The sequence below is a fragment of the Gadus chalcogrammus genome, chromosome 15, assembly GCF_026213295.1.
Source record: "Gadus chalcogrammus isolate NIFS_2021 chromosome 15, NIFS_Gcha_1.0, whole genome shotgun sequence".
NCBI lineage: Eukaryota > Metazoa > Chordata > Actinopteri > Gadiformes > Gadidae > Gadus > Gadus chalcogrammus.
The window spans coordinates 13611305-13639082 of NC_079426.1; the positions used below are offsets into that span (position 1 = coordinate 13611305).

The window sequence follows — 27778 nt, forward strand, 5'->3', positions numbered from 1 at the left end:
TTAATGTGTGTGTATACTGTGTAAGCTGTAAGACGGATAAACTTCGATTAATTTAACTTAAACCTCCTAAATCTCCTTCCCTAGTGGCTGAGGAAGTCATTGCTGGAGTCTCTCTCTCTCTCTCTCTCTCCCCCTCTCTCTCTCTCTCTCTCTCTCCCTCTCCCTCCCTCCCCCTCTCTCCCCCTCCCTTTCCCTCTCTCCCTCCCTCCCTCTCTCTCTCTCCCTCGAGGAAGTAAATACTGGCCCGCTCCCCACTCTCTCCCCCGTCTGCCTCTCTAGTGGCTGAGGAAGTCAATGCTGGCGCGCACTGTGCGCTGCGTGGCCACGTCCACCGCCATGGCGCGGATCTCCGTGTCCCCGAACTGCATGAGCGTCTGGATCTCCCGGCGGGCGGCGCCGCTCTCCGTGCCGCTCACGTCCAGCCGCAGCGTGCCGCACTTGCGCACGCCGGGCTCGCTGATGAAGGCGGCGTTCTCGCGCTCCGAGCAGTACACGTGGATGACGATGACCTGCTGCGCGGGCCGCGCCGGCGTGTAGCTGCGCTTCACCAGCTCGCCCAGCGCCACCGACTGGTCGGCCACGATGAAGGTGTCCAGCACGTCCGTGCACCAGCGCGTGCCGTCCTTCACCAGCAGCTTCTCCGGCGGGTGCTTGCCCTCCACGAAGCGGTTGAGCACGCCCACGCCGTAGGTGAGCGGCGAGCGGCGCACCTTGATGATGCTGGGGTCCAGGCCGAACAGCACCGCCCCCTTCAGGATGGTCAGCCCCACGTCGTGCGGGATGATGATGCGGCTGCGGCCCTGCAGCATGACCTGCACCGCCTGTTGCAGCAGCGGGGACTCGGCGAAGCCCCCCACCAGGAAGAGGAACTTGATGTTGCTCACCTCGGGCCGCTCAAACAGCTCGTCTGCAGGGGGGAGGGGGAGGATAAAGCTTTGAAATATTAAACATGCCATTTGGCTAAGAATGCATGGACGGCTATAAATAGAGAGGACCTCCATTTAATTGGAAGTAGGGATGTTCCTTGACTAATTTCCCTGACGGTTATCCTGACGTTCTGGGAACGACTAGTTGGCTCGTCTAAAAAAAGAAAATGCCTAGAAATCGGTCGCAATTGAGCATTGTGTGTGTGTGCATGTGTGTGCGAGAGTGGGCGTGCGTCTGACTCACTGAGATGCTGGATGATGTGGTCGATGGTGGGCTTGAAGAGGGCGTTCATGGCGTCGGGGTTCATCCTCAACATGCCCTGGGAAGACCACTTCACAAAGTCCACACTGAGGAGGAGGAGGAGAACAGGTTTGAGTGGAGGAGGAGGAAGAGGAGATGGAGAGGAGGAAGATAAAAATGTAAGAGAGAAGAAGAGCGAGTAGAGGAGAAGAAGCTTTAAGGATGATGCAATGACATCGTGATCTCCCTCTTCGACGATGGCGCCACTACCGCGACAACACCCAGATACGGACTAACACAGATAGTTGCTCACTTGCTCTTGCGAAGCGCGTGTTCGACGCTGTGCCCTCGGAACTTCTTGTAGTAGTCGATGAAGGAGAAGGGCAGGTTGATGTTCAGCGGGTTGGTCCGGTCCGGCGCCGCCGCACGCTTCCGGGACTCGAAGGCGATCATCAGGTCGACCCAGGCGGCCGGGCGCTTCACCTTGAACTGGTCCACGAAGTCCTGGCCGAAGATCTTGCAAAGCAGCTTCTCAAACTCATAGTCGATGCCGATGGAGCCGTACGGACCACCTGGGACCAGGGAAGAAAAATAAGTTGGGAACGATGGGTAAACCAAACCAGGACAGAAGTGATCTATACTGCAGATGTGATTGACTGATATTAATTAAAAGAGTTGAAAGGGAATTGTTTATTTTAAAAGAATGTTCTGGTACAATGGGGATTTGAAACGGCACATGACTACATACGTGTAGTTATCGTCATTGTTATCACACCGACAAAAAAGAAAAGCATATTAATTCCATTATCAATCCATTCTCTTGTGATTTGTTTGATCAGTGATTCCATGTGCTTGCAGTGCTCTGACTGTGATCAGACTGAGTGACGTCTCGGTGTAATGGGAACAGGTACCTGAGGCCTTGTAGAGCTCTTTCAGGTGCCCCTCTGGGAGGCGGATCTGGTGCACCGTCAGGTCAACGGTACCGCCCCCGCAGTCCACCACCACGTAGCGATCACCTACACACACACACACACACACACACACACACACACACACACACACACACACACACACACACACACACACACACACACACACACACACACACACACACACACACACACACACACACAAAAAGTGAAACACATCAAAAATGGTGTACATCTGGAAATACATTTCAACCTTAATCCTTTGTTAGTTTTTAACACTCCTATAGCAGCTAGCACCAGTCAACCAAAGCCTTGCCACCACATGGAGACCAGATGCTGAGAAGCTTCAGATGGATCGCTGGCTAGCGACCTACATCTGAGCCAGAAAGATGGAGAGAGAGGGGGACGGAGGGAGGGGGGCGGTGTAGAGGAGGAAAGGAAACTTTCCTCCTTCTGGTCTGCTACTTTAGGGTAAAGTTTGACATTGAATTTGTGTTTCATGATTATAATGAACGCATGCATTTCGTTTCTTCATGATATTTATTTTGATAAGCATATATCATTCATGCTGTGTCTCCATTTTGTTTGCATAATCGATATTAATATATCAACTCTTTTCGCATAACAAAAAGGATCTATAAACGGTATGTGTTGGATGATGGGCCCCAGTGTACTTTGTACATTGGGTTAACAAATCTTTGTTTTCCGGCTACGTTTGTTTTTATTGACCCTGGCTGGTCACAGGAGTCATCGACAACAGTCAACCAACATGCAACCGACAACAACAACACCCCCTTCTCCATCATCCAACATCATCATTCACCTTCATGCACACTTTATAGCATGAAGCAAAGCATAGACAAGCATGGGAACAACCAGAGCGACAGAAGTTAACATGCAATGTCAAACAAAACGTGGGCAAACATTTGTAATGTGCAGAAGCAAAAAAGGGGAATAAAAGGAAGGCAAAGACTCTACCTTCCTCCAGCTCCGACCAAAGCTCTCCTATGACATTTTCCACCATAAATGTGCGGCTCTGCCGGTTGCGCCGACCATGCTCCTTCGCTGGTTAATGAGAGACAGAGAGGTCCCCGTAAGTGAGGAGAAACAGAAAGCGTTTGTGAAGCCTTCGTTACATTACAATGGAGGGAAGCGGGCGGCTCAGCCAGACAACCAAAAACCACAACAGCTTGGGTTCTCCCTATTCACAGCTTTCATTTGTATTAATAAATATAAAAAAGTCAGTCACAACAGCATTCAGATCCCTATCATTACACGGTCCCGGTGTGGTTAAACGTGTGCTAGTAACGAGGGAATGGAGGCTGCATGGAAGTTAGTTGGCATGGAAAATGGTTTAGACATACTTAACCCTTGGAAACGTTTTATAAGACAAACTCGTAAGTTGTGGTTGTGTAATTTGCCCTCATTCTCGTTATATTTGGTCAAAGCAGTTTCACATAATTTATTGCAGAAAAAGATCACTCTAGTACCAGAACAATGATTATGTTCGTAAATACATTCGACACTTGATCCTTATGGCCACCGTACCCTATTCTTCCATTGGTGACCTTCACTATCTGTGGTTACATTTAAAACCGCTGGATATGAAGCTAGGAAATATCGCATTGTTCCAGGATATGACGAAAACATCGGATTATTTCCACAACCAGTAAAGTGACCGGGTGTGAAGGGGCACATGGCCCACAGAGCACTTGGTAGGACAGAATTATGGGAAAGGTGAGGGGTGAAGTCCTGGTCATCACTGACTTGACAGCAGGAAGAAGCCTGTTGTTATAGGCTTGTCTACAGCGACAGATGCTGTTATGATCATTTCCTGTAACATGGTGGACCACAATATAAAGGTGGAAGCAAGTCATCCCAGTAAATATTACTACGCTCAGGCTAATGATGTTTAAATAGAATAACCAAACGCTCAAACCAAGAGTACAGCACATGACATGCAAATGCATGCTTCTGATTGGACTAATTGGTCTAAATTGACGCCAATTCCAATTGTAAAGCAACATAATCTGGCCTTAATTATAATAGATTTAACATAGAGAGTAATTGCTGATCTAACCATTTCATTTGAGTTGTGTCACAGCCAAAATATTACAAATAACAAATGTACTGTTAGATATCCTTGATAGAGGCTGCATGGTTTGGAATGACCAGGGGTCAGGTATTATTGGGATTCACAGAGGATGGGCGTGGGCTATATGGAAAGTTCAGCAGCTGGGCAGAACCAAGAGTTTTCCTGTTGAACTTCCACAGAGCAACAGAAGATTTAAATTTTTTTGAACTTCCTGGAACTCGGGTAGAGAAGCTTTGGCTCTTAGAAGCTCTAGATCTTATTACATGAATGAATGTCCTTCATTTGTATTTGTTGAGAAATATTGTGAAAATTAATGTATTCTTGGGATAATCTATCCAAAACTGAAAAATAAAGTTTTAGAGTGAATGTCTGATTTAGATATGTGGTTCATCTTCTTACATTTTGAATTCAAGCCTGAATATAAACAGTATGTCCCATAAATCTTCGAGTCCAACCAAACACCAGAAACAGTAAAATCATTAAAATAAATTGAAACCGGATTAACTGACATTATCAGTAGTAGGACTTTCTACGTGTAACCTGTCATTTCATCATTGTTCATACAATCCAATGACTGATATAGAGAATAGAACTAGTAACAAAACACTGATGGCTGTCCTGGCATAGCAGCGTTTACGGGTACAAATCTGATCATGCTTCTATTAATAGAGACCATTGAGGCATGAGATGCATGGCTAACGTCAGATTCCAAAGAGGCTGGGAAATGACTAGTAAATATCAATATCATCGATTTAGGTCTCACCATGAGACCTAAATCGCATGCCATTTCACTACTAAAGGTTGTCAATTTTTACTCAGGGTCGGCACTATTTAAATAAAACAGTGCTCTGGACCCCAACCTGCCAAGTATACCATATATAAAGGGTACAATGTAAGAGTAACGCTTCATAAGCTCGTGCTGTGAAAAGAATAATCCACTATTTTCAGAAAACAGGTGTCAGAAAAGTTGGATGCTTGATGACAAATTAGGTTTATATTGCAGACTACAATGTTTTCAAAACAAGCAGATGAAGCAGCTCCCTAGACAAGCTAGATGTTTTCCCATTCAGTACCCTCATATTCTAAGGTATAGGCCAAGGATATTGACGAGCTATTATAATAATATAAATTAACTAGTTAGCTATGGACACTATTCCACCAAGAAGCACCTTGTACCTTCCCCTAAACTCTACCATGCTACGAGTCTTCCACCCTATGGATTTAGAAGTAGACGTTCAGCCATGTGAACACAGAGAAAACATTCTAACGCCACAAACAAAAGAACTGTCGGGGCTGAACCCGCTCGTTATTGAACACAAGCCGTTGTGTAAAAGGGAATTTATTAAGATCTAAAAACAGGAATGATAGTATGACCTCCCATATGAAAGACAGACCATCTCCCTCAAATCAATACCACCTTAGCTCTTTCATTTCACCACAAGGGCAACACATGCACAAGACCTCACTGTGTGCAGCATCAATATAGAATCAATGGGGCTTTTCAAACGTGAGCTGCTATTTTTGTTGTGAAAGCCTCAACAGAGGAACACTGTGACAACTTTTCACAGGAGTAACGCTTTGAATGCCTTTAGAAAAGAGATGACATTGACATTTCTTTAGTTGCCACATTTGTTTTGTTCCATTATTGACCAAGTGGCCACATGCTCTGCCATGAACAAGGAGGAATAATACGCTTAGGGTGAGCAGAACATGTTTCAATAATTCCGAGTCTGTACATAACCTGTATTGTATAATGTAAATGACAACATCCCATGCTTATACACTATTAAACTGATGTAGAATATAATAAACCAGCTAGGTATCTATTACTGGGAACTGAAAAGGGAGTGGGCTTGAAACAGTATCAGAGTTTCTGCAGAGGATGTCGGAGAATTGCAGAAATAAAGAAAACCACAACCACTTTAAACCCAAACATGTTGAGAATGAGTGTGGAGCAATAACTACTAAAACATACAAATACAGAGCACAAGCATTCACTAGTATGCACAAATAACATTTTGGCATGGTCAAACCACAGTAATTATATACCGTATTTTCCGGACTATAAGTCGCGGTTTTTTTGTAGTTTGGCTTGCCCTGCGACTTATATTTCGAAGCGACTTATATGCCAAAATTGTGCGTACATAATCTTCGGCCGCAAGATGGCACCGTCATTCATTAGGCCTACAATTGAACGCTGCAAGCCTACTGCACCACCGAATAAATTATATTCTCGTCGTCATCGTCCTCAATGTTCTCCGGTTCAACCAAAGCTACCCCAGCCTTAGCTGCAATGTTGTGCAACATAGCTGTCACACATATCACAGCGCATGACTTGGCCAGCGAAAACTGGAGCCCTCCGCTGGACTTGTGAAGGCATCTAAAGCGAAACTTCCACCTCCCGATCGTGCGCTCAGGTTTAGGACCGCGGCGCATACGTATGGAAAGCCAAGAAGGCCACAATCCGGACCTAGAATGGCGCGGTAAAAGTGCAAAACCGCACGGATTCCGTGCGGTTTTGCACTTTTACCGCGCCATTCTAGGTCCGGATTGTGGCCTTCTTGGCTTTCCATACATACGCGTCCGGTGGAATCCCGGTGTCACTGAATTCGGTATACTCTCAGAACTACGAGTGGGACCGACACACCTATATTGCTATTGCAATTTTATTCAGTCTCTCCAGACTAAACGTTCTTGTTTAAATGTTTAAAAATAAATGCGACTTATACACCGATGCGACGTATATATGTTTTTTTCCTCGTCATGGAGCATTTTTTGACTGATGCGACTAATACTCGGGAGCGACGTATAGTCCGGAAAATACGGTAGTACCCACTTAAATGTGCTTTATAAGCCTAGATGGCAGGGATTTTCCAGACGATCGACCGGTCAACAAGTCGTTGCTGCACTGGCTAGTCGGCACCAGAAATACACATTTAACTGTCTAACTTTCTTAACTGTTGCTTGGCAAAAATTTCAGTCTAGTTGTAGGACGATTTGATGTTGGTGGAGCTAAATAAATGATTAATTAATTAATCATTAACCGTTTGGGCTTAATACAGTTAACTCATAAATGGCTCTTGTAGAACTGTTAGCTGCATAAGTAGCCTAAATACAAATCAGGAGGATCATGGTATCTTTACTCTGAAACGGAATGAAATCATCTAAACTCCCCTAGAACGACGAGAACAGGTCGTGCTGTTACAATGATTATCAGCACGGCTGCAGTAATCTTCGGTACTTTGCCTGTGGCCTCGTACTTTCGAGCGACCGCAGCCATGCTGTTGTTTAGCATGACAGCACTGCCTCCGGTGTGATATTGCTTCAATCTCCAAGAGTGAATGAACAAGCTCAAGCTCCCGCTAAAAGATGCATTGTTATTGAACATATAGCATAGAAACTCTGTAGCTGCACACTCACTGGCTCACGGCGCTCTGCTCGCCCTGTACTAGCGCCTATGATTTCTGTCTGTTTCGCAGAAAATAAACCACCTGATGATATCAAGGCTACTCATGTCTTGAACTCTGCACTAGGTTGAATGAAACGGCTGCTAACTTGCTCACAGTGATCAGTAGGGAATGGATCTAATACATCTAATGACGGCATTTTTATCACGTCCTGACAGTTGATTCATTTTAGGACTTTTTAGATTGAAACCTCCAAAGCTAGAAACTCATTGCTACTTGGTCCCTGCCTGACAGCGGTTCAATTGGTGCGAGGCTGAACACCTTCCGTCCAGGGGAGCCCACTGCAATGAAGTACATTGGAAATGTCATCTGTCTCAGCCTAATTTAAAAGCAAGATTTTTTGCAAAACATATTGTATGAAGCATTTCATATGGTTCTTTTAATAAAATCTTTATTTTTTTTGAGGAAAATCCATTCTAGCTAGCATTAGAATAAGCAAATAGAGCTACCTTACATATACCTTACCTACCTAGCAAATTATGGGGTGGCTAAAATATAGGCTAAAATATTTGTAGGCTAGCTAGGTAAACATACTTGTAAGCTAACTAGGCTAGCTTACAAATATGTTTACCTAGCTAGCCTACAAATATTTTAGCCTAGTTTACCTCTGATTAGGTGAGCTATTCAACAAATGGCAAGCTTAGCTCTCCTTAAAGTAACTAAGCCTAGATAGCCTAAAAATATCTTAGCCCAGTTTACTTCTGATTAGGTAAGCCTGGCTAGCCAACAAACAGACAAGGGTTCGAGTCCTACCTGGGGTCATCTGTCCCCCTACGTTGTCGGTGGGGCTGTGGCCGTTCTGAGTGGTCCGAGTGCCCAAGTCAATCATCTGGTGGAGGCGGAGCTTGCGGCAGTAGATAGACGCTGCTTCAGGTTCCAGGGCAATGATCAGCTGCTCTGGGTTGTCACGGGTGACCAAGCCAGACTAAACGAATAGCAGAAAAACAGAGAAATCCATTCCGGCTCTTTAGACAAGTCAGGGTTCAGATTTACTTGAAATATTACAAATGTTGTTGTAAAAGGGGATGCCATTTAATTCAAGGAGGAAGGAGTCAGGAACCCATGATAAATAACATTATGCTTGAACTGTGAGGACCCTGGGGAAACAGGCTCGTCAAGTCGCTTCGTAGAGGCGATGTAGGGGAGGGGTCAATGTGGAGGTTGTGGAGGGGTTCTAGAGGGGTAAATGTAGAGGTGATGTAGGGGAGGGGTCAATGTGGAGGTTGTGGAGGGGTTCTAGAGGGGTAAATGTAGAGGTGATGTAGGGGAGGGGTCAATGTGGAGGTTGTGGAGGGGTTCTAGAGGGGTAAATGTAGAGGTGATGTAGGGGGGTAATCCACGAAAGCGATAGGAATTAGGCAAGGGAGATAAATAGAGAGCCGTAGAAAGAGTTAGAATGTTATGAGCGAGCGAGAGAGAAAAGGAGCGCACAACGAGCGAGGGTTCGCCAGGTGGGTGGACTATCAGGTCGCTGGGTCGTAAACATTTAATAATAAATAAATGTCGAGTCACTGCTGCGAGCCTCGATTAAACCCCTCCTCTCTAACCCCCCCCTGGGTCTCTACACCACAGCCCTGTCATCCCTTCTTATTCACGTCCCCTCCTTCGACTCCAAATATCCGCTTCTCTCTCCCTTCTTTCCTTCTCCTAATCTCCTTTTCCCCCCCTCATCATCATCCGTCTTTGTCTCTTGTTCACTGTAGTCTCTCTCTCTCTCTCTCTCTCTCTCTCTCTCCCCATCGCCCACATCCTCTAGCCCATGGTGTGCTCCTCTTTCCTTTCTATATCCCATTACTCCCCCCTCTCACTCTCCAATCCTATCACAACCCCCCCCCCCCTCCCCTCCCCTCTATCCCCCTCTCCTCACTTGCTCCCTCTTTCATCATTGCACTCTCTCCCCCCCCTGCTCTCTGGCCCTCTGTCCCACTGCAGATATCAGGTGACCAGGGCGTCACCAGGGACACACACACACACACACACACACACACACACACACACACACACACACACACACACACACACACACACACACACACACACACACACACACACACACACACACACACACACACAGGGTTTTCACGGCTCCCCGTTTTTCGAGCATGGCGGCCCATGCGGACGTTATGATCCGGCCATAGCGATCGATGCTAAGATCGTTTCTCTTATAGTACAACTCAGAGGCAGCTCTCAGCTGATTTAAGACTCAGTAACTCCCTCTGCGCTCTGCAGGGGATGCACCTCGCCCTCTGAAACATTCATCAGCCTGCTTTTATTCCTTCGGTTCATCTCAGTGTCCTTGGGACTAAACCATCGCGGCGTTGCTACAGGAGTCCTGGAGATGAAACGGCTGAGTCACTGTGTGCTTCATCATGTAATAACAGCCCGACAACAGCTAGAGATTTAGCAGAGGACTAGGCTGAGAGAGGATCATGAATCGTGTGAGGGTGAGTGAGTGAGTGAGTGAGTGAGTCTAAAGGCTGGAAGAACTGCAGCCACACCCTGGCTAGAAACACACACACACACACACACACACTTCAGTCATTACATCTCCGTTTTAGCCACTCTCTCTCTCTGTCCTCCACCACACACTGTAGGTCAAAGCAATGCCAAGTACATCTGTAGGAGGCTGCGTGGGTGTGTACCTCCCACCACATTGTTTGCATGCGAGTCTGGATTAATGTCGACTGTCGACCGTCAGCATCTTCACTCACCCCCTTTCTCCCCCTCCCCCACACTATCTCTGGGAGAGCATCATTGCAGTACAACTGCATGGTAAGCATTCTTCAGCTGTGTGTGTGTGTGTGTGTGTGTGTGTGTGTGTGTGTGTGTGTGTGTGTGTGTGTGTGTGTGTGTGTGTGTGTGTGTGTGTGTGTGTGTGTGTGTGTGTGTGTGTGTGTGTGTGTGTGTACCTTGTAGGCTGCCTCCCTCATGAACTGCTTTGCGGGCATCTTCCAGATGGCAGGCACTGTGATGACCCATCTCACGTCGTTGTTGTCGAAGTCTCCGCCTGTCTGGTCGCTCAGCTCCTGAAAACCCCATCAGTAACAAGAACTATTCATTAAACACAACAATAGGATTTAGAACACAAACACCCAAAAATACCATCAGTTACGCAAACTGTTAATATAACACAATTCGTTATTCAACACAACTCCCCAATATAACATCAATAACGCAAACTATTCATGCAACTGCAAAAAGATATTTGATTTACCCAAAACAAACATGTTCAACGTTTGATCAAATTCAGATCTTTGTTATGATGAAGGTGAAAGTGAGGTCAAGTTTTCACTGAAACGTTTAGGACAGAATGCAGATCCAGGAACAGTGCAGACGGTTCTACCTTCAGAGCCTGCTCCTTGAAGAAGGCCAAGGCGTACGCAAAGATGTCCAGGGCCTTCACCCTCTTCCCATTGGCTGCCTGGATGTCTGTCTCAGTGGACAGATTCTGATTGGATAATGAGAAGAGGGAGGCGGCTAAAGTAATAATGTTATGGATAACATGTTAGAGCACCATTTAACGCAATACTTTCATTCATAATGGTATGGTCACAGGAGGTGACCACACTTGGATTTGAATGTGCTTTATTCATTATAAAGTGCTCTTGTGAGATTTCTTATTCATTTATAAATGATATATAGTTCTACATTTCACATGACATTCCCCTCACCAAATTAAGCCTTTCTTTCTCCCTTGACCTAGATAGTCTCAGTGCTTGTGTGTGTGTGTGTGTGTGTGTGTGTGTGTGTGTGTGTGTGTGTGTGTGTGTGTGTGTGTGTGTGTGTGTGTGTGTGTGTGTGTGTGTGTGTGTGTGTGTGTGTGTGTGTGTGTGTGTGTGTGTGTGTGTGTTGTCCACAGGGCTATAGTATTAGTGCATGTGGTGTGTGTTTGTATCATAGGTGAGTGAGTGAGTGAGTACAATCAAGAGTGAGTGAGTGAGTGAGTGAGTGAGTGAGTGAGTGAGTGAGTACCGCGGTAGTGTGGAGCTTCATCTTGAACTTCTCCAGGTAGAGCCACTGTTTGGACTCGGACGGGTCGAGGTCGTGGTAGAAGTCGCGCGCCGCGTAACCGAAGCTGTGGAACTTCCTGTCTGGCGTCAGCAGGATGGTGGTCGGGGTCTTCTGATTGGATACGCCGGGGTCTCCACCTTCCCAGCGTCTGATTGGAGGACAGGTGAAAGGGAATACTGAGACAAAGAAGGAGCCACACCCACTGTTGAAAAGAGCAAAACGTATTTTAAAGAGGGGGTTCGGTTTTGAAAAATGAGTTGTAACAGTAGAACCAGACGTCTGGCGCCCTCTTGCTTTGACCATACAAGACAGGGCAGTTAGAGACACCTTTGTACCAGCACTGCTTTGTGGTTTTATGCATCTGTCATTTACTGTCTCCTAGTAATGCTGCTGTAAAGCACTGCGACATCCTGTCTGTGCCATTTAAATAAACGTTTGTTACTTACTTACTGAGAAAGAAGGATGGATACGACATACCGACAGTTACACGCAGCATTGAAGAAATTTGAGCAATCAATATCCTAAGGGTAGGATTGTTAGGCATCGTTCTAGCTTAGCAGTTCTGTTAATTGATAAATACCTAAATGGCTGTTCTGGTAGAAGAGAAGTTTATTGTGTGCATGTTTTTGCATGCATCAAGTCTGATTAACTGTGCAAACAGGAGACACCATTTACAGCCTGTACCAACAGAAGACACTTGGCCCCTACTCTTAACGTCAGCCGGTATTTGGCTGTGAATACAATGCAATGTCATCTAAGGATCAGTCTTATAACTGCGTATCATAAATGTAATTAAAAATGCCATCTAACCACTCTTTCAAGGATTCGTAGTATTCACTGCTTCAAATACTTACAAAAATGCATACTACAAAGAGTATTGAAACACCCTCCCTCATCCACCAGATGAAGTAGTAACCATGTAGCCCCCTAATGCCCATTGAGACTAAATCTACTCTGAACATGGTTAGAGGGCATTTGAAATCATGTCAAATCCTGTTCTTCGGAGAAAGGCCATCTCGGCTCCGGTCTCCAGGCTAATTGAGCTAAGCTGCTGCATTTCTTGAATAATGAGGGCCAGCTATTATTGGCGTTAGCCGGCAATGTACTACTATTATTAGGAAAAGCACATCCCCTTTGGACGGTAGTATCTGCCTAATGTGGGGACTGTGTGTGAGGCCATGATGGTGGCCATTAAAACATCATTTATAGTCACCATGCATGAGCTGCTAGTGCCGTGGCCAAACAAAGAAAGCATCATCAGGGCTATCGTGCATATCGTACATATGGCGGTTTGTCACGCGTTGCAAACCTAGAAAATGTTTAGTTAAATGCGATAATAAAACGATAACAAAACGATTTTATGATTAACTTTCAAAAAACCCTTGAAATCTGACTAACAAATGAAAATGGATACTGCACATAAACCTAGGTAGTATGGGCTTGTTAAATGGTAGGATTCAAAATAAGTCCTATTGTATTGGGTTTTGCGGATATTTTGCCATTGGAACCTCACTGATAGTTAATGATAATAGTTCTCAAAAGAAAGTGTGGCTGCAGACAAAGACGGTTTTGGGTCAGAAGGTTTTGAGACTGCTTCCCTTAACAGTCATCTTTTCTAATGGATGGGCGTTTGGAGAGGACTCTGTCCATGAAAAAGCCGTTAGAAACACTTGTTGTCGTGTTTAAACCTCACTGCCGTCACTTGGGCCATTGGGACAATTCTGTCTGTGACATACCTGAATACATCATTGAGAAAATATCTAGCTTTGATTCAAAATCTTTCAATGGTTATCATGGCATTCAAATAGATATTTTGAATGCCTTTCAAAATCTTTCAATGTATATCAGAGTTAACAATATTAAATTCTTTCGAAGGTTATCAAAGTTTTTAAACAGATATTATGTCTGAAAAGAAAGAAGAGTAAAGAAAATCAAAGAAAATCGAAGTCACCCAGACATAACCTTTCCTTTTCAGAAGTAAAAGAGAAAAAACTGTAACTGAGCTCTGAATGGTGAAAATCTGCAGCTGTCTGATAACTGCTTATTCGTCTTTCCAGAAGAAAAGAACGGAATGTGACAGACCCCACAAGGGGGTCGACTGTCTTCCACCCATCCCCCACCGTAGGTCAGGGAATTGTTTGAAGGCAGTGACCAAGAGGGAAGCCCAACTTAAACACTGTTCTGATATCACCTGCTAAGCTGTACCATCTACCAATCCGTGAATCACACCATTTATCTAGCATGCCATACATCTTCTAGCTCGCTTTTCATTCATTATTCAATGCACCGTTCTAAGGAATGTTCTATCCTTCGTCCTAGTACTCTATCTATATCCATCTATTCTATGGTTTGGCTGTAAAATAATATTTCATGACATCACAACTTGGAATGATAGTCAAAAAGATCATTGTCGAGCATCCCAAATGAGGCCTACCATGTTATTATATCGAACAAAAACGAACACAAAAATGCATGAAGGGAAACTAGTAGACAGTGGAAACTCTGGGCGTGTATTTGTATTTGTTTTGTTTGGAGGAGTAGTGCAGGCTAAAGCGCACAGACCTGCTGTTTGTAGCTCTATGTTAAAACACCACCTGTAGTGTTAACCAATAGGTCAGCAAGAGCCCCATTGGTTTCCGGGTAACGTTAGCAATGATTACACTCGGAGGTCAGAGGTCGTACACTAGTGAGTCAATGAGGCAGTTAATTGGTGGTGGGGCCAAACTTGGCTCGAGTCTGACCTTGGACATGAATGAAGCATGCCATTATCGCTCCATCTGTCTCCATGTACAACAGTGCACTGGCCTCATGGAAAAGCTACTGATGGAAGGGTGACTGACCTCCCAGGGCTCCACTATAGCCGACCCGGAGCCAAAGATATAATTATAGGCTTCTCCAAGGAGGGCACACTCACTAACTGGTACCCTTAAATCCCGCCTTCAGGCCTGTCTGCTTCCTTCCATTTTCAGTGCATCACAGGTGTGTTTAAATAACTCAACATAAAGTAACCATAGCAGAAACAGGTGACGGTTGAAGAGGCAAAGAGTTGGAAAGATTGTTGAAACTTAAATCAATTCTATTTCAAGATAGATTTAGCTTTACATTTCTGGCCAAATTGATATTTTTATCTAGTCAGGTAAGGCTAAATTTAAGTTCAATTGGTTGGTTGCATCAATTCACTCAGGGTCGAGACAAACGCACAGAGACCGACCGGCATGCTGACCGGCATGCTGACCAGTCACAGACGAACAGACGGACAGACAGACGGGCATACCGACTGTCACAGACAGAGAGACAGACCGCTCACCTCATGGTATGGATGCACTCCGGCTCCTTGGTGAAGGCGTAGGCGTAGCCGCTGGAGGTGGTGCCGAAGTCGATGGCCACCACCACCACGAAGGAGGGGCCTGAGGGGACCTGGTCCGTGTCCTCCTGCTGGGGGCGGGTACACACAGGGGACAGGGTTAAACCCAGTGTAGGGGGGCGAGTAGAAGGGTGCTCGGCAACTGGATGTGTGAGGGCAGGGTAAAAGGGCTGAGGGTAGCCGTTTCTCACCTGGATGTGTGAGGGTAGGGTAAAAGGGGTGAGGGTGAGGTGATTCTCACCTTGGTGTTTGAGGGTAGGGTAAAATGGGTGAGGGTTAGGCTAAAAGGGGTGAGGGTTAGGGTGTTTCTCACGGGGATGTGTGAGGGAAGGGTAAAAGGGGGGAGGGTTAGGGTGTTTCTCACCTGGATGTGTGAGGTTAGGGTAAAAGGGGTGAGGGTTAGGGTGTTTCTCACGGGGATGTGTGAGGTTAGGGTAAAAGGGGGGAGGGTTAGGGCGTTTCTCACGGGATGTGTGAGGGAAGGGTAAAAGGGGGGAGGGTTAGGTCGTTTCTCACGGGGATGTGTGAGGTTAGGGTAAAAGGGGGGAGGGTTAGGGTGTTTCTCACGGGATGTGTGAGGTTAGGGTAAAAGGGGGGAGGGTTAGGCTGTTTCTCACCTGGATGTGTGAGGGAGACAGCGGGGTGATCCCGGGCTCACCCATACTTTTGGCAGGAGAAGGAGTTGCCATTGCATCTGAAGATGGATACAAAAAAACAGAAGACACAGGAAGACAAGATTAACACAGTATTAGATTAAACACAGTATCAGCCAAAAGACACAAGTGGACCGGGTAGACAGGGTCAAGTCCAGACATTTGGGATCTAAATGATCGTTAGAATAGCGACGGTTAACTTCACACACGATTTTAACCCTTCTGTGTTAGGAATGACGAATGATGCCATGGATAAAGGAAAAGGCAGCCAACCACACACACTGTCTAATCATATTCACAAGTACAGAGAACATTGGTAAACATTTTGATTCATTCGGTTATTTTCGAATATCTGTCGATTTCAGTTTTTTTCCACACCCAGGAGGTCACGACCCTGGAGATTTGGATTCATCCGTGCCCATCAAGTAAGACTTGCCATCCAAAAGTTGCTAAAAGGAGAAATGTCTTCTGAAGAAGGTAATGAGGTAAAACACATGCGTGTGAAGATAGATAGAGCAGACTTCTAGGACCCATTTTCTAGCAAAATGAGGATGAAGCACTCACAAAACTATCTTTTGCTTTTCACAATTGTGGCTCCAAAGTGACAATGTCTTTTTTTCCCCCACCTCTCTTTTGGAACATTTCAGGACAAATGATCAAAGTGATTTCAGCAGAAACTTCGAGTCCATTCAAAACAGGAACAAATGCACCCATGTCACCTGCCTTTTAAAAGAGACACATACAATGACATTTCAATTGAATTAAAGATTAAACCACTCAATTCCTCCCGGGGCTCCATCATCTTCATTAGTGGATCTTAATGGCGCTGGCAAAAAAGAGGCGCGTCCCACACAACACAACAATCACAGTATTCCCGCCATGTGCAGTAAGTGTCCGGGGGAACGGTCTCACCGCGGGATGCTGCGTTATCCCTCCCATTTTCCTCAGCGAGCGCTCAACCTCTTTCTGTGGTCCCGTGGCCCCCCGCCGTGCGGATGAGTAGTCTATGCGCACGTAAATACACTTTACGAGGCAATTACCGCCGCAGAATTACCAGACCACCTGTGGATGGGCTTCATTCGGCCACGCCAACCCACACACCCGTCCGTCCTTCCATCCTCAGATAACGCCCGATTCCAAAAAACGATGAAATAAATAAAATAAACACCATAACAAAACAAAAAAATCCCGCTCGCTCAACCTTGAGTTTATTCCCCCGCGCTGCTGAAACAAAAATTGAATTTGAATGGAGCAGACCTACAGCGAAATCTTCTTGCAAATGAGATTGACATCTCATGTTTTTACTTCTTTGTCTGCAAAAAATATGTTGGATTCTTCCTTTGTGCCATATACAGCACCAGTGGTTTGTGCTTGAAAATTTTAATTACCCGGATATTGTGTTCCAGAAAGCAAAGCCAACAGATATTTAAACTTTCAAATGAGTTCTCTTAAAAAATAAATAAAACCCTTACAAATGTTCAATAGGACACAAACATTGAAACAAAAAGTCCAATCTCAACACCCAGAATGTATACAACACGGTGCTGCATAGAAGTCAGGTATTTGAGGGCCGCAACGTTTTCATGCCCTTAGAGGCCGTACCAGAAATGTGGTTAAGGATGGAACGTAGTACCCCATTGTGTTGCTTGTGTTTTCTGTTCTGAAGAAGGGCCTTCAGTCTATCCTCAAAAAGAGATTAACTGAAGTTTTCTTAATTGTAAGGTAATAGAGTGTGTGTGTGTGTGTGTGTGTGTGTGTGTGTGTGTGTGTGTGTGTGTGTGTGTGTGTGTGTGTGTGTGTGTGTGTGTGTGTGTGTGTGTGTGTGTGTGTGTGTGTGTGTGTGTGTGTGTGTGTGTGTGTGTGTGTAACCTAAACAAGGACATATTGAGAGGAAAAGAGGCCGCCTAGAATGGGCAGTGCCCTGAAGAGATGACACACACATCACTTACAGACCCAAATCTAGAAACACACACAAGTGGACATTAGCAGGACAAATTCAAAACACACTTTTAGCGAGACACACATTATGTGCACACACACACACACACACACACACAATCACAGAAATGATTGACCAATGCATCCCACTGCACACATACAGTGAAGATTTCCATGGTGATATTCACTTCCTGCCGACTGACATCCTGACAGGAAGTGGAGGAATTTACTCTCCTCAGACAGGAAGTCAATCTTCCTGTATTCCCCCAGCGTCCCTGAATAGGTTTTGCTACGTCACCATGAAAATCTGTGTGCCAAGCCATGTTACCATGGTTACAATTGGGGTACCGGTCCAGAAACCATGGGAATAACCAAAACACAGGGTGAGTTCTGCTGTTCCCGTGTACTGTTAATAGCTACACCATTACACACTTGCATCACGTATCTGTATTATCGGTGTCTGGTGAAACATAAGATGTAGATTTATTTCTTTACATGAAAGATACATTTTGTGTGCAAACTAGAACAGGATCCATCTTTTTTTTTACATTTTGGTCTGCATGCGTGATTTTTATCACTTTTTATATCAAGACAACAGAGAACAGCTCCTTAATATTTTTACAGAAAAGATTAATCTTAGGCAGTCTGATGTGTTATGTCTGACGTCTCCGCCAACTCAAACAGAGTACAGAGACCAGGCAGAGTTTAGGATCAAAAACCGGTTCTCAACAACACTTTCATCCACCGTCACCTTGAAGCAAAGGAGAATGGAGATATTCTAATAAAGTGGTGGCCATCTTGTCGGTGAACCCCTCCCCACATTACTCTCCTTTATTGAAATCTTAAAAAAAAGGCGAGACAGGGGTAGCTAATCCAATCCATGCTTTTAACCCCTGGCCCCTGAGCACTTCAGGGAGCAATGACATCACCACTGCCCCCACCCCTTTCCGTCGCCACGGCAGCAGACAGAGACGGCGGTCTGCACTCCAGGAACAGAGAGAGAGCGAGAGAGAGGGCAAGAGAGAGAAAATGAGGAGAGCGAGGGAGGAGTGAGATAAAGAGAAAGGAGGGAGATGGAGGGCTGGAGGCTGACACCAAAGGCAGTGAATAATAAAAAGGAGGGACAGGAGGGTTTATAAAATGACAGCGAGGAAAGCGAGGGAGACTTTCACCTTCTTCAAATGGTTATAGCTCTGCCCTTCTTTTGAGTGAAACTTCCAGCTTTTCCAGAATGCATCAGCTGGTCGACGTGTGTGTGTTGCGTTGGTTGAAGTGTGCATGCGTGCGTCTGTGTGTGTGTCAAGGTAAACCACAAAAAGAAAACTGTGCCGTTTTTGCGTGTGGTTCCGTGTGGCATCTAAAAGTGCCACTAATTTGTGTGAGCCGTTTGAAAGAGACTTCTGGAAAACGTTCAAGGACCAACAACAGTGGCTTGTTCCAGGACACACTGGCAGCTCACATGAAGAGCAACCGGGCGGACACAATGAGGGGGCCCACTCAGCACCTACAAAGAACACTGAGGAATCAGGGATACACACACACACACATATGAAAACTCTCACATCACACACACACCAACAAATTAGACAAACTCTCTCTCAAACACACACAAACACACTCATTCTCACATGCACCCCTCTCCATAAACTCTCTCGCACGCATGCACGCACGCACACACACACCATCAAAGGCCCACATTCATGGTGATGTTGTGAAGTTAAAGTGAGCGTCTCTTTTTCTCTTGGGGAGAACGTCCCATTCCTCCCGACCAATCAGAGGCACCGTTCAGGTCACTTAACCACACAGCAAGTGGCCTGACACAGGAGAGGGAAAGAGCGAGAGAGAGAGAGAGCGGGAGAGACTGTAGACAGACAGACTCCAGTAGGCAGTCATCCCAGACATACATACACAATTTCAGCCTTTACAACAGATGGGGCCACTAGAGGGAGAGACACACACACACACACACACACACACACACACACACAGAGACAAACCCAGACCTAATAATTGTTGATGCAGTAGACTAGAGATAAGCTTGAAGGTTAAGTGGGATAAATAACCTCTGCGGATAGCGTGCGTAGTGTGTGTATTCCGTTTTTGTTTTAGATATTAACTTGTCAATTGTATCAAGACACTTTTATCCACGCTTGCCAAAGATGTGTCTTAGATACCTTTAAGGAACAGGTAGGGGTAAGGGTATCCTGCCAAATTATGCCTACAGGTGGACTGTAGACATCGGGGTAGAAACACAGAAGCTTTCAACCAATACCCTATGCACTACAAGACCATCCCGTTGACATAAGCAGTTCTTGAAGTTTGGCTAGCTTTGTAGATAAGGTTTGAACAGGTGAATAAGGTGGTTAATTAAGAGTCTTGTGTGACTGCGTTAACATGAGTACATGATATCTCCGGAGGATACCCATTTCTAGGTTGAAGAAAACAAGCAATCCACTGTGTTACTGGGCGGAGGGAATCTGGCTTCGGGTATGCTGCTGCCTGCCCCCATGACAAATAACAAATACAATGGTTTAAACAGTTTATCCTGAAAGGTAAAATACTGCAAATACTGCATTATTTTAAACTCTATTCCAGAGTTTAAAATAATGAGGAGGAAGCGAGTACACCAGAGCATAACTTCCTGGACCAAAGTGCAGATTTTGACATCTGTCACCAGGAAGACTTAACATCTGCTCCCACTCTAGAGAGTCACAGGGAGATAAGGAAAAAAGTCCTATGGCTCCCCAGGAATGGCACTCGATGGCATTCCAATGGCACTAGCCCCAGAAGATGGCGGTCCTATGATGCAATGGAGTAAGACGAAACGACAAGACCTCCAAAAGGGGTTTGTTTGAGCCGGTTGTTGCGTCATTTCTATAAGGAGAAACAAATAAGGAAACTTAAATTACCGCTGTTCTTAGGAAGTGGCGGTGAAGCCACCTGCACCCAGCGGCGCTAGCAAGTCGGAAGTTGCGCCGCAATGGATTTACGATCGTTTTTATGTGGTCGGGGAAAGAACTAGACAATAAACTGGCCCTGAGTGGCTCTGACGACGGTATAAGCGTGGCCGAGTACAGCGAAGCGGCTGGCAAGAGGAACAAAGAGCAGATATCCAAGGAGTGCGAAGGGCGGGAGGAACCGGGAGAAGAGCCCAAACAATAGACTTCCTTCCTTCTTCTTCGTTTTCCTTCTCTTCTTCTGCGTTGGAGAGGCCGATAACGAGAGCCCGCCAAAACGTCAGGCAGAGGTTAAGACCCTTCGTGTCAACATGAGCTTGATAAATATAGAGCCCCCATTGTGTTGGACCTGTCAACGCATCACAGACACTAACCCCTAAAACATCAATGGACGATTGTATATTTCACAGAATTTCAAACACAAATGCGGTCCCATTCAGTTTTCTCTCACACCTCAAACTATTATGCTTGAACAACATTTTTCTTGCAAAATCTATACCTATCGAGGAGTGATTTACCATTGAGGAAAACACTGAATAAAGTATGGTTGTTGTATGCCCTGGAAACTAAACTACTAAACTTTTCTAACTAAAGTTTTCACTTGTATGTGTCATAATGTATGTCTATGTTAACCATATCAGATAATTGACGGACAAAAGTGAATAAGAGTGAATGCCCTTATTCCAATCTGAATCCTTCCCAACGCTATCACAGATGTTACCAAGATAGAGTGGTGGGTGGAAGGGAAATACATTGCATCCAGTGGGGATTGGCTACAGTGCTAAGGCAGCCCAGCCTTCTCACTCCCCTCCCATGGGGGGAGTGAGAAGGGGGGGGGGGGAGGGGAGTGAGAAGGGGGGGGGGGGGGGTAGGGTGCTAGGGGGTAGAGCCAGGTTACCCTATTTACCAACCGGCTTCAGTCAATCCTCCTACGCCTACATGACACTGGCTTGTGTACAAAATCCAGTATACAAACACTCACACCAATGTGAGCAAGGTGTGAAAACTATGATGTGGAAGGAAATAATCAAGTCTGTTTACATACTGTGAATACTGCAGGCTACACATGCAACCAATTATCATCTTGTTGGGACTTGGAGGACACATCACTCTCTTGCTATGCTTTCTCAACGTCAGTAACCCATAACTTACGTGGGAGTCAACCTACTCAACATGTGGGCGTACATTTTGCCTCCATGTGCTAAAGGCGACCAGTGAACAGGCTGATCCGACCCGTGTTCCTTACGAGGAGAACGATGAGAGAAAACATCTGCTCGCCTGCAAAACAACCAGTACCTCCGCTGTCCTGAAGATGAATGTACTTAGTCATCTCATAGTCTCTATGCCTTCCATCTTCCTCCTCCTACCCTGGGCTGCTGTTAGATTAGTAGTGAGATAATTAACTTTGGTAGTGAGATCATATGCTTTAGTATTGTGAGATAATGTATTTTGGTTGAGATAACCCATTATCATTCACTATACACTCTACATATGTTGGCTGCTCTACTCTGCATTCATCAACAGTTTCAGCATGTTATGGTGCATTAACAAATACCTTGCCGTGTTCCCCACAAACAACGCAACACAAATGTTGTCAAACCCCAATATTGGTAGCAAAATAAGTCCAAGTCTCGCTCAAGAAGAAGTCTTGCCAGAGTGCAGAGCTTGTGTTGGACTACAGAAAGCCTAGCTTAGTGTTATTAAAAAGATTGTGGTGAATGAGAGTTGAGAATGTGGTGACAATAGGACAATGTCTTCCTTGAGTGAGACTTGGTTGGACACAATAACAAACAGACTGGGATCAAGCAAAGCCAACTATTTCTCCGTAGGAATGCTTTCCTTAATGTTAGAATATAACCAGAGCCTGTCAGTAGCAAATATGAGCACATTAAGAGGACATACAGTGATGGTAGGCTATTGCCCCAAAGGATTACATGGCAGTCTGTTTGCTCAGATTAGGGCTGCAGTGTTCTCACAAAATACTGGACCAATTGAACAATAGCTGCCTCATTAGTCCCAAATACCCCAAATGTTCAGAAAATCGGTTTGAAGGTTGAAAAATACAGAAGTTTTCCTTTAATGAAGTATTTCCATTGAATAATATTAGAAAATATTGCAGAAAATGAAAGAGGATGTTCATTTGCTCTGAATGAAGCGGTACATTGGACAACAACCTATTGACCCTCACACTGATAACTTCCTGGTCATTGGCAAGAACACACACACACACACACACACACACACACACACACACACACACACACACACACACACACACACACACACACACACACACACACACACACACACACACACACACACACACACACAAAGACAAACACAGAAGTTCAATTAATGAATTGTGTCAAGTGCTAATGCTAATGCTAATTCTAAAAGGCCTCCCTTCATTACTGTGAGTCTATATTCCTTCAGCACAGACGTGAATAATGTCACATCTGTGCTGTGTCACAATGGGGTCTGGTTGTATTGGAGACATGACGGCCCGGGACAGACAGAGCTGTTTGTCAGCCTAGAGAGAAAGAGAAACATTCAGCAGGCTCTTCAAAGGAGAACACAAAGTACAATTAGGAATTCTAATTGTAATTCTATGTTGGAGGCGTTGGTCGGCAAACTGGTGACGTACGGCATAGGCAAGTTGTTAAACTTTGTTTGGTTTAACACAGACATTCTTATACACAGCTGGAAAAGTATTCAGAACGCCATGCTCCTCAGAATTAGCTCGGTGTCAAACAAAACCCCCCCTCTTCAACACACACACACACACACACACACACACACACACACACACACACACACACACACACACACACACACACACACACACACACACACACACACACACACACACACACACACACACACACACACACACACGCTTAATATACCTTAACTCATACTTACATTGTTACATATATTTATTTTCTACACAATGTGTGATTGATGTAATCTTGATGCTGCTGCGCATTTGATTATTTAACATAAAAGTAGAAAAATTGAGAACTATACAAATCATACATTTCCATTCTATACCTAATGAGCATGGGCAGGATAATTCAGTGTGACTACATGCAGAAGAGGGCCTTTGAGCTAAAATACAGTCTGGTTCTAATCTCTAAACACCAGGAAGAAGAGAAGTTGAAATAGCTTGTACTAAAATAGTCTCACATTGCCTTTGATTGAATTATTTCCACTTTCATAATTGTCATTTCCAATACAAAATGATGATTCAGTTAGTTCAGCTATAAATGAAAAAATAAGATTCTTCTTTTTCTTATGTTCAGGTATTTGTCCTCAGTTTGTTCCTGTAGCCATTGGGTGTTTCCTCTGAATGTGCATGCTAGCTCCAAAGTGTTTCTGAATTGACCTTTTTCCATTTGACTCTTCTGAACATGTATTGATAAATACTCCCCTCCACACCCAACCTACTCATGTACCAACACTACCTTATTAAGATGTTTCATTAAGATCTCCACCTGGAATTTAGCGTCTGGACTCGTAATGAACAAACTCATTAGAAGGCCTTGAGCCCTTCATCGGTCGATATCTGCCCACTTGGAAGAAGGATCAGTCCTCGTAGATCAAGTAATTTGGTCGAGTGCTGCTGGAATCAACTTGTTTTCTATGTTTACATCTCTCGCTACTTCAGACCGGGGACACCCATTGATTCAGAAAGATGCAAACTTTACAGCAACAGGGATGCATTTTCAAAATAGCACATTTTAGTTTGATGAAACTACGATCCACTAACATTAATAAGAACAAACACTAGCCTTGCTAACCTTTTGTTCCTATAACTACGGTACACTCTCTCCAACGAGTAACTACAAGTCTCTATAAATGTAATGGGTCTCCAAGGCTTGTATTCTGCAGTAATGATGGAAATATATCACAGGGTTTTACATGGAAATACATTAATTGGGTCGTTATCATGCAACCAATCATCTTCAACCTAATATAATCATGACTCTGACCCTCTAGCACTGGATGTGCCAGAGAAGCCATGTCTCCCGATGACAAATGGCTTGTCGACTGACTTATAATATAATTTCAGCTAAACTCATTAATATAAATGAAAGTCTTTAAAAAATAAAGAAGGTATTTCAGAAAGTGGACAGCATTGACTTAATGATACGTCGATCGCATTAGACACACTATAGTAAGTGCCAGAGTTTCCCTATTGCAGAAGACTTGTTATTTACTTGTTTACCATTCGGCCACATAGAAACCGAAAGATAGGTCACCTTTGTGTTGGCCAAAAGTGGGGCACAGCTGAGGTTCCACAACTTGCTGTTCGCTACAGAGGATGAGCTATGAATTATTAATGTCCTGAGTGTGTATCCCTGCATACACACAGTCCAGCTACATCTCTTCTCTACCGTTTCTCCCTCTGAGAGGAGGAGAACAGAGACCACTGAGAAGGTCTTCAAAAGATTACAAATGTTTTATGCAATCGTCTTGAAAGCATCTTCCAACTAGATAGAAACTGCCCGCAACAAACCTTATGTCCAAGATCAGACTTATTGGATGTCTGATCATAACGTACACATGAATCTAGCATTGGTCGAATGTGGCCCCTAACAAAGAACCTCTTCTCCTCTCCCAAACACCAGAACACTGGCCCGCAGTATTTCATTTAAATATAATTTGCCTGCCAGCCCACTCAAACTAACATTTGTGTCAGAATTGGTTTACTACTAACTTGTCATTCTGAGGTAATGTAAATGGCAATCGTCTGTGGTAAGAAATAAGACAATTGCACTTAATTAATCCCCGATTGGACCTATGATGTGTGGCTTCTGCACAGGACAGTAGTAGGTTTAAAACTATACAATTAAAAAACAAGAACAGCATTACAAAATAAGATACAGAAAATATGTCTGTAAAGACAACAAGAGTAGTAGAAGTGCAGATTTCCGATATTCTATTAAGTGAGTCATCAAGTTCGGGCTGCAACCCCGTATATTCTCCTCCACAGGTTCTTTGGAGGGGAGGGAAGGTCAATGGCTCGGAGCCCAGACAGAGTTTAAAAGAACGATGGGTATTTTTGAAAGCTGAGCCGGTGAGAGTGGAGCTATATTGCAGAAGTCTCCCACTCCCTCCCGGCATTAAAGAAAGAGTCTAGTAGTCTGATGATACTGATGGAGGTGTGCGACCGGTGAAGCCATGTTACTGGAATGTTGTTTAGGGAGGGGGGGTGCATCATGCATGTGCTTCTAGCTTTTCATGCTAATGCAAGATGTGGCAGCTGAGAGGACTTCTGGTGTGAAGGGGGGGGGGGGGGGGTGGTAGTTCAAACAGGTCCCACCTTCCCCCCCAAACCAAAAGGCCCACCCTCAATCACTGCTCCCATGTACAAGCGACTATGCTAAGCTAGGCTAGGCTAGACACTTAGATGAGTCAGGAGGATATCAATTTGTTTCGACATCGGGGAATTGGTACATTAGCAGATTACTCCACTTGCCTTGCAGGGCTTTCATTGGGCAGTGCCTGATCAATTCAAGTCTGGATAAATACACATATAATAAATTAAAAGGTGTGGATAACTGGAAAAAACATCCCTTCGTTAGTTTAGGGTTATCGGGGCATTGAACCTGGATCCGGGGCCAGACATCCCAGTCACCGGAGTAGTGATGAGGCAGGCAGACTTTTGCTGCATTGAGTCAAGCCTCCTGTGGGACGGGACCACGTGACCAAACTCTGCACCGTTATTTAGGAGCTGAAGTGAGCTGTGATGTAGGAGGCAGACATGGTGGACGTTGGCCACATTTACACCACGTTTGGAAATAAATAACACAAATATAACCTACATGTCGACTACACGGCCAGATGAGATGCGAAAGAGTCGTTGCGTAACCACGGCTGCACATCAAACGATCCTCCATTGGAGGTAACGTCAGGCGAGGCTTTATTGCAATGCGGCTAGGCGGGGAATGCCCGAAATTCTCCCCACGCAGCCTTGTGCTGCAGCAAAGGTCACAATAAACATTTAAGGCATTTACAATCACAGCGTTAATAGTAGTAAGTCACAGAGCAGTCGCATCCTGGGTCCCACCGCTCAGCCTAGTCGTGTCTACGCATTGACTGCGGAAAGCACATTTCCCAATGCAAACTCAAAGTTGTGGCGTTAAGTCTTTACCTGATATAAGGTTTTCAGTTGCCGATTCTTTCTCAGTCATTATATCCCGCCGGGTCTCCTCCTCGTGTGCCTTCTCTGCTATGCAGCCACACCAAGCAATGTTTGTCTCTTATTCGGAATACCCTATTACACGAGAAAAAAAAGTGAAAAACACCCTATGCGTTAGTTCCTCCGCACCCCGTTAAACCTCTTCTCCTGTTTTTTTGTGATCCCCCTCTATTATCTCAGAAGAAGAACGGATTGTTTAGCAGCATCAGCTGTCTGCAGGCGGCTACGGCTGGGCGTTTTTTAAAAGACGGAGGGAATGTGAGGATTTGGGCTAAATTCTCTGCACCATTTGGAGAGAGTGAGAGAGGAGGATGTCGTGAACCCCAAGCTTCCACTTCCACCAAAGTGTTGGCTGCCCCGCCCCTCCCGTCGCTGGCGCGGCTGTCCTGGCCAAGAATGTGAGCCCTTCCACCAGCTTTGTTATGGACAGCAGGCAGCAGGGATGCAGGCTCGCAGGAACACTATTAGCAAACTATCCGTCAACTCTAATGCTGCTGTTGCTGCTGCTGCACACACCCTTCGATCAGAAGACCAAGCAGTATTGCGCACTCTTCAACGAGACGATCAGACGAACAATGATGATGCAGACTATAGGCAAATACTATAGGCAAAAACGACATACTGGGAAATATGTAGACCGTTAATATTAGAGAGTTAGGTTGACTTCAGCGATAGAAGAATACAAGAAGATAGTATTGCCACTACTTTATGAGAAGGAACATGGTATTATGATCAACATATATGAAGGATCGATTTCCCTGATTGGCATTCAAAAGAGCAGCTGTTTTCCCTATTCATCGTATCAGTTTACCAGACTGGTCGATATGACTGCTGTGCTGCTATGCTATAATAGGCCTATAGGAGGTGGGAGGATAGTCAAGGTTAAGGCGGTTTGACCCCCAGCTACAAGGTTATTGGAGGGGTATAAAATGTCCTCAATCGAGCGGTCAGCATCCTTGAACTGCATGGCTTACCCCTTCATCTGTATATTC

The 27778-nt window shown here is 44.9% G+C and overlaps 1 protein-coding gene across 2 annotated transcripts; it reads right to left on the minus strand.

The window, feature by feature from the left end:
• Window positions 1-231: 231 nt before the first annotated feature.
• LOC130405062 (heat shock 70 kDa protein 12A-like) lies at window positions 232-27138 on the minus strand. 2 transcript variants are annotated; one of them, XM_056610024.1, is made up of 12 exons: window positions 26739-27138; window positions 15651-15727; window positions 14977-15104; window positions 11631-11817; window positions 11002-11106; window positions 10568-10684; window positions 8412-8583; window positions 3075-3161; window positions 2079-2183; window positions 1481-1739; window positions 1171-1274; window positions 232-907 (listed from the first exon to the last, which is right to left on the minus strand). In XM_056610024.1, the coding sequence occupies exons 1-12, from the start codon at window positions 26776-26778 to the stop codon at window positions 276-278; spliced, it is 2013 nt and encodes a 670-aa protein (XP_056465999.1). In that variant the 5' UTR covers window positions 26779-27138; the 3' UTR covers window positions 232-275. The 2 variants fall into 2 exon arrangements, with proteins under 2 accessions (XP_056465999.1, XP_056466000.1); XM_056610025.1 differs by lacking the exon at window positions 3075-3161.
• Between the last annotated feature and the right edge of the window lie 640 nt (window positions 27139-27778).

Bases quoted from the DNA above. Each gene is read 5' to 3' on its own strand.
- LOC130405062 (XM_056610024.1), bottom strand. From the start codon at position 26,778: ATGACTGAGAAAGAATCGGCAACTGAAAACCTTATATCAG. The intron at 15,728-26,738 runs GTAAAGACTTAA...ATCCATCTTCAG, and splicing joins AACTGAAAACCTTATATCAG to ATGCAATGGCAACTCCTTCT. The intron at 908-1,170 runs GTGAGTCAGACG...TCCCCCCTGCAG, and splicing joins CCACATCATCCAGCATCTCA to ACGAGCTGTTTGAGCGGCCC.